This window comes from Rhinolophus sinicus, linkage group LG03 (genome assembly GCF_036562045.2).
Source record: "Rhinolophus sinicus isolate RSC01 linkage group LG03, ASM3656204v1, whole genome shotgun sequence".
NCBI classification, from domain to species: Eukaryota; Metazoa; Chordata; class Mammalia; order Chiroptera; family Rhinolophidae; genus Rhinolophus; species Rhinolophus sinicus.
Genome location: NC_133753.1, coordinates 160,644,205 through 160,664,039, shown reverse-complemented (window position 1 = coordinate 160,664,039; position 19,835 = coordinate 160,644,205). Strand labels below are relative to the sequence as shown.

At 36.6% G+C, this 19,835-nt stretch overlaps 1 protein-coding gene across 2 annotated transcripts in view; it reads left to right on the top strand.

The window, feature by feature from the left end:
* The window catches only part of ZSWIM6 (zinc finger SWIM-type containing 6), a 184,179-nt gene that overhangs the window by 144,792 nt on the left and 19,552 nt on the right, over nucleotides 1-19,835 (top strand). For both annotated transcript variants that reach the window (XM_074328909.1, XM_074328910.1), the window contains exons 5-7: nucleotides 13,714-13,893; nucleotides 18,298-18,474; nucleotides 18,748-18,894. In XM_074328909.1, coding sequence (XP_074185010.1) covers nucleotides 13,714-13,893; nucleotides 18,298-18,474; nucleotides 18,748-18,894 — 504 coding nt within the window. The remainder of the gene's footprint in view (nucleotides 1-13,713; nucleotides 13,894-18,297; nucleotides 18,475-18,747; nucleotides 18,895-19,835) is intronic.

The window sequence follows — 19,835 nt, the reverse complement described above, 5'->3', positions numbered from 1 at the left end:
CCTTGAAGGGATAAAAATTAGCATACAAACCAGCACTTAATATTGCAGCTTGTGTTAGGATACATTTTATTCAGTTAAGTTTTCATAATGACTTTCTTAGTTTTTGCTTGACTTGTAGCTCTTCTCATATGTTGAGTAGTTTATTTGGATTTGATTTTTTTTTAACTGCCAGCATTCTCATACTCATTTGTAAATACTTTAACTTTCCATTTTGTAATGTAACAGATTTATAATCTTTACTGGTAATTGTGATAAATTAAATAAACATGATCACAGATTTGTTTGCTGCTCTCTTACTGAGATGTGGGGTCTGTGTTCTTCCCTCTTGTATCTGGGCAATTTTTACAAATATTTGACCAAGAGAATATGGTGGAGTATGTTCCAGGTCAGTTTCTGGGAGCAAGCCTTCAGTGACTGGCAGCATGTCCACTTCCTACCTCTTAGAAGTTTCTATCCTTGGGCCCTGAGTTTCCATATAGGAAGTCTGGCTGTTCTGAGTCAGACTCAAAGATGTTTCCAGCTAACAGACATGCGGTGAGAAAGCCCATGCTGTGCACATGGAGAGGCTGGTTGGGGCAAGGGAAGAGGAGGAGAGATTCAATTTTTGACCTACAGAATCATGAGATACAATGATACATTGTTGTAGTAAGCCAGTAAGTTCTGGGTAGATTTTTGCATAGTAATAGATAACCAGGACAGTGGTTATGAATCTGACAAATACTTCATGCTTCTTCTAATGGTTATTTTCCAAATGTCAAGTGTCTGTAGCAATGTAGAATATAATAATGTGTGAAAATGAAGTTCTGTTATTTTACTTAACTTTATCCCTTATGTTGGACTAAGTAGGATGTTTGTCAGTATTGAATTATATTATTAGAAAATAATGTAACACGGTCCTAGAATATTCTACATCTTCATTTTCAATAGTTTTTGTTTAACAGTGATTCTTCCTTACCTTCATATTCTCAATGTACCAAATTTTACTTGGTTTAACTTCACCCCCCCCATATTAAGAATTTGGGTTCTGATAACTTTTAATTTTGAGTTCTTATAGAAGACTGTGGAGCCCTGAGCATTGAAACTAAAAAGGGAGGCAGAGTGGATGGTAGACCAGAAGTCTTGGCGAGGTGTTGCTAAAGGGGGCGTGTGGGAGAGGCTGAAGGAAGAGTGCGCAGGCTCAGTACTGCACACTTTGTCCATCCTTTGGCATCAAGTCACCACAGACAGAAAAAATGTTATCCTGTAGGATTGGGGATGAGTTCCAGAAATTCCTCCTCCTTCCAAGTAGGTAAGGATAAAATTACCCGAAGCATCTCAGACCTTCAAATGACTCTGATCCTGGGGTGGGGCCTGGGAGGCTAGAGAGAGCAATGTCTATTGGAAAACAAAACATATTTACAAGCTTATCATGGAAACCAAGAGAGAGGAGAGACAAAGATGCTTCTAGCTAAAATCAGAGAATCAACTGCAATCTGAGCCCTTCAAACCTGTTTTAATCTTTTTAGTCTCAGTTTCCTCAACATGGAAGTCTTCCACACTCCCATGTGTGTTTGCAGGAATGCACCTTTTAGAGCTGGCAAACTCTATAGTTTTCAAAACACTTTCTGCATACATTATCTTGCATAAATCTAAACAGCCCTAGGAAGTAGGAATTATTATCCCTACTGTTTAAATAGGGAACTGCTGCTACTGAGACTAAATGGGCTTGCCCAGCTGGTAATCCACATCTTTCCAGATCAGAGCTTGTTGCTCAAACACTTATTCTAGTTGGAAATGTAAAACAGTGGGTGTGTGAGATGGTGGTGATTTGTCCATCTAAATGTTTGATGGAAAAGACTGGCCTTCAGGGCATGTGGAGTTCATTCATTTTTGTTACCTGTATTTGCAGGGAGTATGGGTGCTTGTCCACTGGCACTGTTTATTGGTGGAAAGCAGAACCAAAAAGTCCTTTGTGATGATTTGCCTTCTGCCCATGTTCTCTCACTACTTGGTCAGGTACAGGATGTGAGCAGGTTTAATTACGACCACCGAGTGGATCGGAATCATTCACCGTGTACACAGAATGCTTTTTTCTTCTTCCCAGGGAAGTTGCTTTCCTAGTTTTAGCTTACTTTGGATTGTATGTTACAGTGCATCTTTTTTGCTGAAACCACTGAGTGCAGATATTAGGTAGAGTGGTGGAAAGGAGAGTAAAAGCATGCTGGATGGTAAAGAAAAGCTAGACTACAGCTGAAATGTGCCATGGGTAATTCAGAAACTGAATGATTCACACACCAATGATTTGATAATTGTCTTTGTACATTTTGAGGCACTGAAGCTAGGAAAGCAATTTAAAAGTATTGAATTTGTTTTTATTGCAATTCATAGCGAGTAATTAAGCATCTTTGGGGAAACAACCAGTAATACCTTTCTAGATGCCAGGTCCTCTGTTAGGTGCTGGAAATGCGAAATTTTCAAGAGTTCTCTGTCCTGTTTTTGGTTGAGTCCCTTTAAAAGGGTTAATATTTCCGAGGGATGCCAGAATGAAGTGTTTGATCATGAAAGAGTTTTATTTTTAAAGCTACAAATGTGTCAGGCATGTGTTGGAGGGGAAGGAGATCAATGCCCAAAGTGAGACTTTGAATTAATAAAATTTGGAGAATGACTTACTCAATTTGGTTAACTTGGTTATTAAGGGTAATCATAGCTTTTGTCCTGGTGACTATTAAGATAAAAGACCATATCTATTACAGCTCTGAACTTGAATCTAACCTTAAGAACATCCTTTCAGAATGAAACCTCTCTTTAGGGAAGTGAGTAGTAAAAGAATGTTATAGGCAAATTAATAAAGGCTTGGCTTTTCAAAATTTTTCTCATTCTGCAAAGTGAAAATTTTCTAATTGGAGAAATGTAGGCGTGAAAATCTAAGATAAGTTTTATGGATTTCTTTTTTCCTCAGGACAAATCATTATTTAAAGTTTCCCAGAATATTTAGGATCTTTTAAGGACCATAATCTCTTTGAGTTTCAGTTTTCTCATCTTTAAAGTAGAAATACTAATTCTGACTGTGGGGGATTATTGTGATGAGGTAATGAAAAAATGTTTGCAAAGCCCTGACTATGATGCCTGCAGTATGTAGTAGGCACCCAAGAAATAGTGACAATGATAATAATTATTTAATTAAGGTTTTCTTTGGTATTTCTCCATTTATTTCCAAAAAAAAAGAAAAAAACATTTTTTTAAAAGTAGTAAAAGTAAAAAATGTTTTTAAAAAATATTCTCTTGTCAAACTAGTTTGCCTTCCTATAGACTCCAGTTTTCCCCAGGTGAAGGTGAAACTCACTGGTTCATTATCACATTATCAGTTCCTTCATTTGCAAATCAATCCTTCAGCACTACATACATTGGTTAATATTTTTCTAGTTTTTTCTTTGAGTTACTTCAAAAGAACTAGTGCTTAGTATAAATTTGGTTATTCTATTTTTAAAACCTTGTATTTCACTTATATATTTAAAAAGAAGAGATTGAATGTGAAAACAATGGATTTGAGATAATTACCGTGTTTCTCCAAAAATAAGACCTAGCCAGACAATCAGCTCTAAATCTGTCTTTTGGAGCAAAAATTAATATAAGACCCGTTATATTATATTATATTATATTATATTATATTATATTATATTATATTATATTATATTATATTATATTATATTATATTATATTAATATATATTATATTTTATATTATAGACCGGGTCTTACATTATAGTAAAATAAGACTGGGTCTTATATTAATTTTTGCTCCAAAAGACGCATTAGAGCTGATTGTCCAGCTAGGTCTTATTTTCGGGAAAACACGGTACATATTTTAGGATATGTAATTTCTACTTTAATTTAAAGTAAACTCTATCTTAGCTTTTAGTTGGCATGGTGGTCCTTTAAGCTAGTTTTCAAAATAGATTATAGTTTATACAGGTATGGACTGAAGTACAGAATTCTAAATTATGAAATGGGCACATTGAAAATAAATCATTCATTTTGGAAGGACTTTTACATCACATTATTTGTCAATATTAATTTGTTTCTTATTGCTGAGTAATGTTCTCTTGTATGAATGCACCACTGTGTTTGCTTTGTTTTGTTTTGTTTTGCTTTTAGCTGTTCACCAGTTGAAAGACTTCAGGTTATTTCCAGTCTTTTGCATTTGCGAATAAGATGCTATAAACATTCTTGTACAAGTTTTTATGTGAACATAAGTTTTCATTTCTTCTGGGCAAATGTCTAGAGGTGGGATTGCTGGGTCATGTGGTAAATATATGTTTATTTCATGAGAAACTGCTGAACTATTTTCCAGAGTGGCTATATTATTTTGCACTCCCACCAGCAATTATGAGCATTCCAGTTGCTCTACATCCTAGACAGCAGTTGGTATTGTTAGGTTTTAAATTTCTTTTTCTAATTTTAATCATTATAATATGGGTATAGTGGTATCTTGCGTAGTTTTAACTTGCATTTTCCTAATGATTAATGATGCCAAGCGTGTTTCCATGTGCAATTTGCCATCTGTATATCTTCTTTGGTGAAGTGTCTTTACAAATTTTTTGCCCATTTTTAATAGGGTTGTTCATTTTCTTGGTGAGTTTTGAGAAGGCTTTACATATTCTAGATATAAGCCCTTTTTGTCAGATGTATGGTTTGCACATATTTTCTCCCAGTCTGTGGATTGTCGTTTCAGTCTCTCATCAGTGTCTTTTGTAGAGCAAAATTTTTAATTTTTTATGAAGTTCACTGTATCAATTTTATCTTTTATGGATCATGCTTTTGATATTGTATCTAACAGTATCTTTGCCTAACCCAAGGTTACAAAGACTTTTTTCTAGAAGTTTTATGTTTTATATTTACGACTATGATCCATTTTGAGTTAATTTTTAATAACTTGAGTTTTTTAAATAGAGCATGTGATACAGATTTCATTTGATTTTAGTCATATGAATATCTAATTGTTCCAGCACCAGTTGTTGAAAAGATTTATCTTTTCTCCATTGATTGAATTGACTTTGAACCCTGAATTGATCATATTTGTATGTTTCTTTTGGAGCTCTTTATACCATTGATCTACGTGCCTATTCTTTGACCACTTGTACATTGTCTTGACTACTGTAACTTTATAGGAAGTCACACAATCAGGTAACATGCTGTGAGTCTTCCAACTTTGTCCTTATTTAAAATTGTTCTGGCTATTTTATATCTTTGTCAATATGTACATAAAATGCCTGCTAGGTTTTTGAGTGGGGTTGTGTTGAATATTTAGATCAGTTTACGGAGAATTGACATCTTAACAATATTGAGATTTTCAATCTATGAATATAGTAACTTTCTGCTTTTTAAGATTCTTTGATTTCTTTTGTCAGTGATTTGTAGTTTTTAGCATAGTTTTGTACATGTTTTGTTAGGTTTATAACTATTTCATCGGATTTTTTTGGTACTAATATAAATGGTGCTCTTTTTTTGGTAAATTTTGATATCTATTCAATAGCATTTTAGCATATAGATAGATGTACAGTTGGTTTTTTGCTTTGAACTTGTATCATTATTATGACCTTGCTAAACTTACTAGTTCTAGGAGTATTTTATAGGTCAGTTGTCTGCAAATAGAGGCTATTTTATTTTTTTCCTCTCCAATCTATGCCATTAACCTTTTTTTTCTTTTTTCTTTATTGCCCTGGCTAGAACTTCCAATGTGATTTTGAATAGGAGTGGTAAGAGCAGAGACATCTTTGCCTTGTTTTGATCTTAAGAGAATAACATTGTCTTTTGCCATTATTATGTTACCTGTAGGGGTTTTTGTTGTTGTTGTTGTTAGGTTAAATAAGTTATCTTCTGTTCCTAGTTTGCTGAGTTTTATTTATTATGAAGAGATGTTGAATTTTGTCATTTGCTTTTTCTGATCTGTCAAAATGGTCATAAGCTTTTTCTTCCTTATTCTGTTAATATAGTGAATTATACTGATTGATTTTTAAAGTTGAACCAGCCTTGCATTTCTGGGATAAATTCTACTTGGTTGTGGTGTATTTTCCTTTTTACATATTTTAAAATTAGATTTACTGATACTTTCTTGAGGTGTTTTATGTCTGTGTTCATGAGAAATATTTGGTTCAGTTTTAAACTTAATTGATTTCTAATCTGTTATTGCCGCCCTTCTTTTTGCTTTGGTTTTGATTTCTTTCTTCTCCCCCCCCCCCCCCCCCGTTTCTTAAGGTGAATATTTAGATTATTAATTTGAATCTTTTCTTTTTTATGTTATTTTTTAAGAGTTTTTTTTTAGAATATAGCTAACAAACAATATTATATTAGTTTCAGGTGTGCATCATAGTTATTCAGCAGTACCCACCCAGCACAATACAGTTATTACCACATTATTGATCATATTCCCTACGCTAAAGTGATCACCATGATAAGTCCAGCAACCATCTGACACTGTATCATGCTATCACAATATTATTGATCTTTTCCCCCCTTCTTAAATTTTTCAATTAGAGTTGACAGTCAATATTATTTTACATTAGTTTCAAGTGTGTAGCATAGTGGTTAGACATTTTTATAATTCAAGAAGTGATCCCCTGACTAGTACCACCTGGCACTATATATAGTTATTACCATATTATTGATTATATTCCCTATACTTTACATCCCCATGATTATTTAGTACCTACCAATTTGTACTTCTTAATCCCTTCACCTTTTTCACTCTGCCCTGAGTACCCCTCCCATCCCTCACACGGATAGGTCTCGTACACTACTGACACCACACACAGTTATTACAATATTATTGATTATATTTCTTACGCTATATCCTCCATCCCTATGACTACTGTGTAACAAGCAATTTGTACTTCTTAATCCCTTCCCCTTCTCACCCACTCCCAACCCCCCACTCATCTGGCAACCATCAAAATGTTCTCTGTATCTATGAGTTTGCTTCTGTTTCATTTGTTTATTTTGATTTTTAGATTCCACTTATAAGTGAAACCATATGACATTTGTTTTTCGCTGTCTGACTTATTACACTCAGCTCAGTACCCTCTAGGTCCATCTATGTTGCCGCAGATGGCAAGATGTCATTATTTTTCACGGCTAATATTACTGCATGTATGTATCATCTCTTCTTTATCCATTCATCCATTCAGGGACACCCAGGTTAACTTCATATCTTGGCTGATGTACATAATGCTGCAATGAACATATGGATGAACATGTCCCCTCAAAGTAGCATTTTGGGTTTGTTCAGATGAATACCCAGAAGTGGAATTACTAGGTCCTTCTTTGTCTCTTGTTATAATCTTTGTTTTAAAGTCTATTTTGTCTGATATAAGTATTACCCAGCTTTTTGTTTTTTGTTTCCGTTTTCATGAAATACCTTTTCCATCCCTTTATTTTCAGTCTGTCTATGTCTTTCGATGTGAAGTGCGTCTCTTGTAGGCAGTGTATGTAGGGGTCTTGTTTTCTTATCCATTCAGCCCTTCTGTCTTTTGATTGGAACATTTAACCCATTTCCATTGGAAGGGATTGTTGATAGGTATGTACTTATAGTATTCATTTTTTAAAATTTCATTTTAAAGAAGTCCCTCTAAGATTCCTTTTAATACTGGTTTGGTGGTGATGAACTCCTTTAGCATTTTCTTATCTGGGAAACTCTTATCTGTCCTTCGATTCTAAATGATAGCTTTACTGGGTAGAGTAATCTTGGTTGTAAGTCCTTGCTTTGCATCACTTTGAAAATTTCCTGCCAATCCCTTCTGGCCTGCAAAGTTTCTGTTGAGAAATCAGCTGACAGTCTTATGGGGGCTCCCTTGTAAATAACTAACTGCTTTTCTCTTGCTACTTCTAAGATTCTTTCTTTGTCTTTAACCTTTGGCATTTTAATTATAATGTGTCTTGGTGTGGACCTGTTTGGATTCATCTTTTTTGGGATTCCCTGTGCCTCCCGGGCTTGTATATCTATTTCCTTCGCCAAGTTAGGGAAGTTTTCTGTCATTTCTTCAAATAGGTTTTCAATTCCTTGCTCTCTCTCTTCTCCTTCTGGTACCCCTATAACACAAATGTTGGTATGGTTGATGTTGTCCCAGAGGCTCCTTCAATTCTTCTCAATTTTTTGTATTCTTTTCTCTTTTTGCTGTTCTGATTGGGTGTTTTCTGCTACCTTATCTTCTACATAGCAGGTTTGATCCTCCGCTTCATCTAATTTACTGTTGATTCCCTCTACTGTATTCTTCATTTCAGTTATTGTAGTCTTTATTTCTAACTGGTTCTTTTTTATGTTTTCTATCTCCATTTTTATGCTTCCTATCTCTTTGTTGAAATTCTCTCTGAGATTATTGAGTATCTTTATAACCAGTGTTTGTAACTCTGCGTCTGGTAGGTTGCTTGTCTCCATTTTGTTTAGTTCTTTTTCTGGAGTTTTGTTCTATTTTCTTAGTTGGAACATGTTTCTTTGTCTCCCCATTTTAGCTGCCTTTCTGTGTTTGCTTCTATGTATTAGGTAGGGCTGCTATGTCTTCCAGTCTTACTAGAGTGGCCTTGTGTAGTAGGTGTCCTGTGGGGCCCAGTGACACAGTCTTCCTGGTCACTTGAGCCACGCATTCCAGGTGTGTCCCTTGTGTGGGTTGTGTGTGCCCTCCTCTTGTAGTTACTGTTTGCACATCAATGAGAAGTATTGACTCTCGGGCTCATTGGTTGTGAGGACTGGCCAAGACTACAGTGGAGGAGTGATGGTGCAGGAACTGACCCTACAGAGCAGCATCTGCTTTAGCAGGGCTTTGGTACCTGCCCAATATGCCCCTTGGGTGTGTCATTCTTGCAGGCGGTTGGGTGATGCTCCAGCTCCTTTGGAAGCTGGCCACTGGGGGCACCAGTTCCAGGACTGCCTTGGAGAGGGGATCCACTGGAGGTCAAGCTCAGCTGCAGCCCATGCCCCACCTGGGGCTACCCCGTGGGAGCAGCAAAGCAATCTACAGATGGCTGCTGCCTATGCCGTGCTTGAAATTGCCTCAAGAGGCCAAGCTTCGAACCAAGACTGGCTGTCACTAGTGCCAGGCTTAGGGCTGCTCAGTCAGAAGTATAGGACATGCTCAAGCCAGATGCTGCCTGTCTGGGTTCAGCAAACCTTTGAGAGACCCTAGGAAAGTACCGAATGAGCTAAGGCAGTGCCCTAAAGTTGGGCGGGGTGGGGTCTCGAATCACCAGGGCGTAGCAAACGTACGAGGGAGACTCAGATGTGGTGGCCTCCTGCACATTGGGAGGAGACAGGGCTCAAAAAAGAAACAATAACCTCTGCCCATTCTTCTGTCCTAAAGAAAGCTGCCCTTCCAGCCCCTGTCCTAAGCCAGACAACTCAGTATCCCACATGTCCCTGCCAGCTTTCCAGCTGCTGCCCCAGCACTGGAGCTCAGAGCCATTGATTCTGTTGGTGGATAAGTCCAAACATGGTCTCTTTAAGAGAAGCACCAGGGACTCCAGCCAACCTCCTTCTCACTCAGTCACAATCTCCGCTGGTTTTCACAACCAGAAATTATGGGGACTTGTCTCCCTGGCACTGGAACCCTGGGCTGGAGTGGTGCTGGGACCTCTCGCTCCTCCCGGGGGGGACCAACACAGCTGAGATATCCCTCCCAATTTTTAATGGTCACGTATGAATGTGGGACCAGCCTGTTCTGCGTCTTTGCCCCTCCTACCAGTCGCAGGGTGACTTCTTCTGTATGTTCTTAGTTGTAGGGCTTCAGTTCAGCAAGATTTTAGGCGATTCTCAATGATGGTTGTTTTATAGTTTAGTTGTAATTTTGATGTGGTCGTGAGAGAAGTTAAGCATGGCCTTTACCTATTGCATCATCTTGACTGGAACTCCTGAATCCTTTCTTCTTTTCCAATAGAGGCATTTAATACTATAAATTGCCCCCTAAATTCTTTTTGGCTGTAGATCACAAATATATTTTATTGATATGTTTTATTTGCACGTTCATTCAGTACAAAATGTTTTCTGTTTTCCTTTGTGATTATTTTATTCATGAATAACTTAGAGGTTTGTTATTTCTCAGGTATTTGGGGATTTTCCAAATATCTTCTTTTTACTTTTTTCTAATTTAATTCTATTACAACAGAGAATATACTTTGTATGATTTCACTTCTTTCACATTTATCAAAGTTTGCTTTATGGCTCAGGATATGAACTATTTGGGGGAATATTCTTTGTGTGTTTTAAAAAGAAAAGGGTTTTGTTTTGTTTCTATTAATAGTAAGGTGGAGTATTCTATAAATGTTATTTAGCTTAAGTTCTATAAATATCATTTAGGTTAATTTGGTTGATAGGGTTGTTTAGGTATTTTTCATCTTTGCTAATTTTCTGTCTTCTTGTTCTATCAGTATTGAAGTCTACAACTATAATTGTGGATTTGTCTATTTTTCCTGTCACCTCTGTCAGTTTCCTGCTTCACGTATTTTGAAGTCTTGACATTAGGTGAAGCATACTCATTTAGGATTGTTATGTCTTTTTGGAGAATTGACCCTTTTATCATGTTACGTCTTTATCCCTGGTGTAGTATTCCTTGTTCTAAACTCTACTTTGTCTAATACCATATTAATATTTTCAAAGTGTTGACATTGTATATCTTTTACATCCTTTTACATATTTAAAGTGTGTTTCTTGTACATAGCATAGAGTTGGGTCTTGTTTTTTAATCCAATTTTACCATCTTTTTTAATTGGTATGTTTAGACCATTTATATTTAATGTAATTATTGAGATGGTTGAATTTAGCTCTGTCATTTAATTATTTGTTTTCTGTTTATCTTCTGTTTTCTCTCCTATCTTTTTCTTTGGATTACTTTATTTATTTTTCAGTATTTCAATTTAATTTATTGTCCTTTTTGTTTGTATTTCCTTGTATTTTTTAATTGTGTCAGTATTGTAACAAACATACCTAGCCTTAAGCAGTCTACTTTGGGTTAATATTTTGTCATTTTGCATACAATGTAGAGTCTAACAACCATGTAAGTCCCTTTACTCTTCCTCCTTTATGTTAGTTTCATGTGTATTACATCTACGTACATTTAAAACCCACAAGGTAATGTTCATATTTTTGCTTTCAATAGTCATACTTTAAAGAACTTAAAAGGACAAATATAGTCTGCTACATTTATTCAAGTATTTATTTAATTTATATAGCTGTTTCTTTATTCCTGTAGTTCCAAATTTCCCTCTGATATTATTTCTCTTCAGCCTGAAGAACTTCCTTTAGAATTTTTTCTAGACCAGATCTCTTGGCAACAAATGCTGTTAATTTTCCCTGATTTGAGAATGCCTTTATTTCGGCATCATTTCTGAAGAATGTTTTTGCTGGATATAAAATTATGGGTTGACACTTCAGTTTCTTTTAACAATTTAAAGATAATGTTCCACTGTCTTCTGGGCATGGTTTTCTTTGAGTTGATCCTTTTTGTGGCTAGCTTAGCTTCTTGGGTCTATAAATTCATCCCTCTCTAAATTTGGGAGGTTTTGAGTCATTATTTCTTCCAAATTTTTCTGTATCTGTGTCTCATCTTCTTCTGGGATCCCAGTTACACAAATGTTGGACCTTTTGCTATTTTCCCACCTGTCTTCAAAGCTCTGTTCGTTTTCTTCTGATTGTTTTTCTCTTTTCTTCTGATGAGATAACGTCTGTCTTCAAGTTCACTGACTTTTCCCTCTGTCGTATCCATTCTGCTCTTGATTCCATCCAGTGAGTTTTTTTTTTATTTCAGATACTGTTTTTTCAGTTCTAAAATTTCTGTTGAGTTCTTTTTTATAATTTGTATTTCACTTCTTTCAATAGTGTTTCCCTTCATCTTATGGAGCACAGTTTAATAGCTGCTGTAAAGACTCTGACTGATCATTCTAATATCCGGTTCATCTCGGTTGGCATCTGTTGATTGTTTTTTTCCCTTGAGAATTGATCGTGTTTCTTTGTATGCCAAGTAATTTTGGATCCTGGACATTTTGAATACTGTGTTATGAAAGTCTGGGTCCTATTAAAAACCTCTGGAAAATTTTTAGTGTTTTTAAAGCATATAATCAACCAGGGTCATTTCAGAGCATAAGATCTGGTTCACCTTCTTCAGGTGATGATGTCAGGCAAGTTTACAAGGCCTTGACTGTGCTGCCTGGGGTCTGTCTCATGCAAGTGAGTTGTTACCAGGACTTGTGTCTCTTTGTACACAGTGCGCAGGATCGCCCCTCTCCAGTTCCTGAGCAGAGGCCAGGTCCCCATTTTCCCCGTCCTCTCACCAGCTAGGTGAGGTTTCTCTCAAGTTTTTGCTGAATATGCCCTCTACAAAGTTCCCCAAATTGGGATAATCTTATATCCAAGCCAGGAGAGAAAAGAGGGAAAAATAACAAGAAATCACCCCATATGGCTTACTTCAAGTTTTATTTCCCCAATCTGCTTCCTGCTGTTTACTTTTCAGAGTTCTCAAATTGCTGCTTTTGTGTTTTGTTCCGAGTTGTTGTTTGTAATCATGGAGAGAGATAAGCTATAGTAGGCTTACTGTATCTCAACTGATCAGATTTTATTTTCAATTAGTACATAAAAATACAGAAATGTGAATTGTAAATATCTGTAGCTTAGATAGGTTGCAGTCACTTATTTTCTGCTGGTAAAAGTTATTTGGTATTTAAAATATCAGATTCCCTAATTGAAGAAGCTTGCTAATTTTAAATGTGGAGGACTGTAAAGCATCTCTTTTGGACAAACAAAATACAAGTAATGATCATTCCTATCTTTATTATTCACTTGGCTAACACAACTGGTTAAAACACAGACACACATTTACACATATCTTTTCAAAGAAAGTGTTGCGAATGGCTTTGAAGTACTATGTCTGGTTTAGAAGTTATTAGTAAAGTAAAACTTTAACTTTTAAAACTTGTGAAATACTTGTTTGAATTATCTACCTCTTTGAAGAATGTAGAAAGGAATAATAAATTTTATCAGCACCTCAATTAATTCAAATTATGAGTTATGCCTTCAAAATTCATTATAGCTTTTCCTTTGAAAAACAAGTAAAATTTTGAATTAATGTTTAGTGATTTCATTTAAAGATACCAACTTTTAGTTGCTGGTTAAATCACTTAGGGAAGTATGTTAAAGTGAATTTTATTTTTGAAAGGTTATTGATATAATAGATATGCATACAATTATTAATCATAAAATTTGAAATGCCTCTAAGGAAACTAGGAACTTTTTTATTTGTGTTCATTGTATGCCTTTGTGATTGTATTGTGTAAAGTTAATCTTAGAAAAAAAATTTAACTGTTGCAGAAGAACCATTTAGAGTGGTTTGTTGCAGCATCCAAGTATAAAATCTGTTTATAAATTAAAGTGGCAAATTGGACCTTAGGATGATATTCTTTATTGACTTTTTTTGTCCAAAATGTCATACAAGTAGGAAGGTGGTTACAATAAACATTTGAAATATCTTTCAAATTTATGTGTGGTAGTGTTTGGATCTTTGGTTCAAATTTGGGCTGTGTTGTCCTTCTCCCATTAAACTCTAGATTAGATTTGTGGCTTGGATTCAGGAGAGAATTGACTTATAAAAATGGCAGGCTTGGGTCCATTTTTAAATGGTTTAAAATTTATCATTAGCTATTGCAATTGGACGTTTTTATAATTTTTTAAAATGTACTTCTCTCTCTCCCTTTAAATTAGGAGCTCTGTGGATGTGTATAGTTTTAAATCCCCACTGCAAGTTGGAGCAGAAGGCTAGTTGGCTAAAACAGTTGAAAAAGTGGAATAGTGTTGATGTCTGTCCGTGGGAAGATGGAAATCACGGCAGTGAATTACCCAACTTAACCAACGCTCTGCCTCAGGGTGCAAATGCCAACCAAGGTAAGTCCACAGTAACATTCTGCTCTTTGTATCTACCGAATTGTGCATTTGTGTTTATAATAGTAATTTACAATATAGATGGGAAAATGATTTTCCCCACTTAAGAACTTACTATAACTCAAGGGCTTAGTATGTTTTGACTGTGAATGTGTGTGCATGTGAGTGTGTGTGTTTTAATTTTTACCTGAGACCTTTGTGTACTTTTTTTCATATTTTCAGAACACCGATATAATACTTGTATGTATTAGTGTGTGTTATTTTAAATTATGTAAGTTATATAAAATTACCTATTAACTATTTAGTTTGAATATTTTTTAAATTTAAAAATCATTGAATAAGGTCATAATATTTTGTAAAACAATTATTGAGAGGCTTGAGGAGCTGTGTGTTTTCATTTCTTTTGGTCAATTCATGTTTGGGCTACTGTGTAATCAGTTAAAAATTTTTAGTTTTAGAATGTAGCAAGTAAAGCTTTTATGACTGGGCTAAAAGGCATGGGGTGCTGTTGGCATTTGGACTAGGAACATTTTTTATGGTGAAGGATTGTCTAGCATACTTGTTCCCACCTACTGTGGGCTAATAGTGCCCTACAGTCTTTGGGACAACTGAGAAATACCCAGACATTTCCCAATGTCCTCTTAAGAACCCTCTGTCTCTCACTTCTGAAAATCTTTCTTTGACCTCATTTTCCCTTCCAGCTACTGTAGAATTTTCTCCTCTTTCAGAACCAAATCCTTAAAATAGTTAACTCTTGCAAATAAAAATTTCATGTCACTATTTTTGTGTGACTTTGTGCTATTACTCCCCCACACCCCCTCACCCCGGCTTTTTGAGGCTCTTGAAAGACTGTAAAGTTATGATAGGTGCAAGGTAAGAGCTAGATGATATCAGAAGGATCCAGAATCTAGACTGTCATTCTGTATGTGCTGGCCCCATATGTAGTCGGTACCCTGGAAAGAGCTAGACAATGTGCCAAGTGAGTGTGATGTTAGCATAGTGTTTTCACTTTCTACAAAGGGAAAATTGTATGTATTACCCCACAGGGACTTGTCCAATCAAAAAGAAGTTTTAGGACTTGGGATAGATGATTGTCTGGCTCTGCTTTGTCTGAAGATATTTGCCAAGGGAATTCAGTATTTGAAATCTGTCATATCTTTATTGCCCATGATGATTTATTTAATAACTTAAATGTACCCCTTACTTCCCAAATTCTTTTCCTGAAGCTCAGAATTTTCAAGTGTAGTGATTCAGCATTTATTCTTTTCCATTGCTAGAAAAGAATATGCCTACATCTATAGAGGCAATATTTTTAATCTCTTTTTATTTTTTTTATTTGGAAGTTTCTCTACGTTTTACTCCCCACCTGCTTTTTGGGACCACCATCCTAATATTTTACACTTTACTTTTCCATTTGGTTATTTTACCCATGGTTCAACAGGAATGCTCCATAGGCTTTAGAAAGCCCTTAAAACATGGTCCAGCCTCCAGATGAAACAGTTCGTTTTATTTATGGTTTGGCCCCAGGGTATGAAGTCAGGACCTAGTTTCTGAGGACAGTATTTATAGCTGTTGTGCCTAAAGGCACCAGGGCTCCTGCTTTCAGCACAGTACCCCATCCTCCAGGGGGGCTCTAGTGCTCAGCCTGCAGTGCTTCTGCCGGAGAGCTGAGCAGGCTGCTAGGGGAGAGCCTGCGTGCAGCAGAGCAGAGCCCAGCACCGGTGCCATTGCAGCTGGGGGACTGCATGTGGTACAGACCATCGGCAGAAATGCATGTTTTGGCACATTGCAGTGAATGTGAAGGGCAGATCAGGCCCTTCTCCACTGAGATTACCATGTTTCCCCGAAAATAAGACCAGCTCTTATATTCATTTTTGCTCCAAAAGACGCCTTAGGGCTTATTTTCAGGGGATGTCCTCCTGAAACATCGCGCTAGCGCTTGTTTTCCAGTTAGGTCTTATTTTCGGGGAGACAAGGTATGTCAGAATTAATTAACAACAACAATAACATTAGAATCCACACCTTTGAAAGAGTAGGTTTTTTTATTTTTCCAATTATACCAGAATTTTTTTGATAAAAGAACTAATTTCTCTCTTTTTACTTTTCTCAATTTTCCAAATTTTCTTTAATCAGCATGTGTTAATATCCATATACTTTATTAAAAACTTTTTGCAAGTCTCTTTATCATTTAAAACATTTGGTTACAATAATTTGTTTCTCTTTTTTCCATCTTACTGCAAAAATCAAAACCCTCAGACATCTAAGATAAATAATTCTGATATAATTCTGACAACTAATCAAACTAACTTTTTGTTTGTATGTCTTTTTAGTCATTCTCTATGTACATAATTATTTTTTGTTTCCCATGTTATTATAGAACTTTGTGTCTTATGTTTTCATTTAAGTATTATTTCATTAGTATTTAGCCTTTTTTGTTAAAATTGGTTTTATTGTTCTCTTAGAGCTATTGACTGTTAAAAGCCTGGTGCATGTCCTGTATCCTTCTCTATGCTCATATAATCACATGCAAACATGTGAAAAGTTAAGGTTTTTATTTTTTTTAATGGAATCCTACCTATAGCTTGCTTTTATTATTGATACCACAGAGAGCCAAATCAACAGGTAGAACTCTCGTTGTTTTAATACATGCATAACACTAAGTTGCTCTTCTCAAGTTTCCTTTTAATTTTTCTATGATTTGAGCTAAACAAAATAAATAAAGTGACAAAGCCACTTAAAAATGTGTGAATTTTGGACTTTGGAATATTTGATTGATTGACTATAAAAGGTCATGGAACCAGTTCCTTATTAGGTAGGAGTATATTATTCTGCTCAGCCAGAAGCCCTGACAGGTTCAAAAGCCCTTAAAATGTAAGTCCCACTCTTCCCATTTGCAAGGTGTACATTTGTACTGCTAGCAAGGAAGCTGGGCAGGGGCCATAACAGATACATCAGCGTTTATACCTCTCATTGTCTGTCATTTATGCATTTTGGTATGTCTGCCATTCAAATACAGATATCTCCGTTGACCTAAGACCAAGCTGAAATAATATCTTCCTCTGTGAGACCTGTCAAAAGCCTTTCAGTACAGCTGAAATAGCTGAATTGGGAGTGAGGATATCTATGTTTTGGTCTTGATTGCCATTGCCTGGCTCTGTGACTTTGGCAAGTCACTTTTCTTCTCCTGATTTTCAGTTCCATCAGCAGTATAGAGGGGTTAGACTAGATGAGTTCTCAGAGCTCTTCTTGATTCAGTTGTTCTTTTGACTTTTATGATTTCCTTTATGTCTGTGCTTAGCCAGAGCTCCAGTGACAGAAAGAGGAAACTTTATCAACTAACGAAAATCCAGATTTTGCTTCTCAGTTAATTGAGCTGCAGAACAGTGAGGGGTGATATTTGAGCTGAGTGAAGTACACATAAGTAAAAATAGTTTGTTACCCTGATTTTCAGTTGAGGCTCCTAAGGTTTGTGTCACAGTTGGAGGTAAGTCTGGAGTGGGACCCAAGGGGTGGGAATGTAGGTAGAATTTGAACCATGTTATCCAGAGAAACTGAATAATCCCTGAAGATGGGGTGAGAATATCCTTTATTCCCCAAACATTTCTTTTCTTCGTCAGGTCCTGAAACTTGAACCCTCTTCGGAGTGTGTGCTTCTGCTCTTTTGTGATGCCCCGGCATACACTATGCTGGGGAAATCACACCAGTCATGGAACCTGCACAGGAGTCAGGAGGCAGCCTGTAGGGGCAAGGTAAGTGCGCTGGTTTGTTTTGTAGCTATGTTGTGTGGCTTTGTGAAATGTTAAATATATGCATTTATGCCCTTTGGGATATAAAGTGACATTTAATCATTTTATCCCAAGAAGCATAATAGTTTTAATTGTGCAAAACCGCACAATATAGTTAAAAAATACAACCAAAAGCACAACCCTTATGCATACCTCTGAAGGCTGATTGCATCTTCCTGAAAGGTTCCATGGCTGGTGTCGCGTCTCTTGCATAGTGTTGTGAGAGCTGTTGATCCCATCAGGGCAGCCCACCACAGCACCTCAGAAGTGGGGAGCAGTGAGTTTTCATGTGATTTTTGTGCCGAGTGCCTCCTTTGAGTGTATTTGGCATGGAAACTAGACTTGACAATTCTCTTTGCAGGATGCCTTTAACCTTAGCTTTTGATGGCTGCAGAGTGTTTGTGTTTGGTTATAAAACAAATGAGTGAGTGGTAGCTCTTTGGGCTGACTTGCCTCCAGTCCTTAGGACGTGAGAGGATTCACTCTTTATCCTTCTGCTTAGGGGGTGCAGGACAATGTGTGTGGGTGTGCTCATGAACATCTGGCCACTGAGTGGTATATGACTGATTTATTCACATGTGAATAATAGCTGACACGGCTTTCTGAATTGTGGAAAAAACAGATTCATCGAACAGGCCACATCGGACAGTGTTCACCCGAGCCATCGAGGCATGCGATCTCCACTGGCAGGATAGCCACTTGCAGCATATTATCAGCAGTGACCTATACACCAACTACTGTTACCATGACGACACTGAAAACTCCCTCTTTGACTCCCGCGGGTGGCCTCTCTGGCATGGTAAGTAGCCAAACCGGAAAGACATTTCCATGACTTACTTCTTTGTTTAGTTTCTATAGCATTTTTGGAGTGGGAGGAGGAGAGCTGACGGTTTCAATGGGAGATGGATGAATGCTTGGCAATAGGAGCTGAGTTTTTCATTCAAATCCAAGTTCAGAAATGGTTTCTTGTGTCTTTTTAATAGTATTTTGGGAGAAACATCTTACTATTAAATCCTGTTTTTGTAGATTTATCCGGCAATGGCAACTTTCTCCCCTTAACTTTCTGTTTTAGAACATGTTCCTACAGCCTGTGCCAGAGTGGACGCATTACGTTCTCATGGGTACCCCAGAGAAGCACTGAGACTAGCAATAGCTATTGTGAACACGTTAAGAAGACAGCAACAGAAACAGTTGGAAATGTTCCGAACTCAAAAAAAAGGTGAATGTAAAGGAGTTTTTTTCCATTGGAATGGGATTCTTGGTGATGACATCACTAGGTTTTGTGCTCTTTTGAGAGAGATGGCTTTTAAAATTAGTGATGGAGATGGATGCAGTCACCACTCATTTGAAATATTGAATAGCTCATCTGTGAGAAATTTTAGGCATCTTTTTTCCTGGTTGCATGTTGTAAGAAACAAGTAAGTTTTTTTGTTTTTTTGTTTCTTAGGTTAGTTTTTTAAGGGAGAGCTTTTTTTATTGTTTGAGAAACTGATATGTCTGAATTATCTAAAATGCAAGTTAGCCCCATCTCTTATTTTGTGAAAGTGCATTTTAATTTTTAACAGTGAAGGTTCTGGGGGTAGATGCCTGTGTATGTGTGAATCCTCGCAGGGGGTCCTGGCTGGGAGACCTTCCGATGACCTGACCTCTGGGACTTACATTCCTGTCTGTCTAATGGGGCTCTGTTGAGGACCTATCTCTTAGCGTTGTTGAGAAGATGAAATTAGTTAATTTTTGTAAAGCACCTACGGCAGGGCCTGGTACAGTGTGTAAGGTCTGTAAAACGTTTTAGTTATAATAATTTGTACATATGACATGGTATTTATTTAAAGTGATCAGAACTCCTTGGGTTTTTCAAATGCGGTAAATAACAGTTGATGAACTGTCAACTGACAGAACACATTTAACTTATCTCAGAGTATTAATTTTCTAAATTTTAAATAAGCACTACTGAGTAATCTTAATTGTAGAGGTTTATATCGCATGGATAAGGCCCTGATCAGAAAAAGAAAACATGTATGCTTTTCCTGATCAATCTATACATTTCTTGTTCCTTCTGTAAGTATAAATCCTTTGTATGTTTCTTGGGTAGGATTGTATTGACTATAGAATTTTATTTCTTATTCAGAGAGGTAGTTTTAGTGGCTTTCTGTGGGTTTT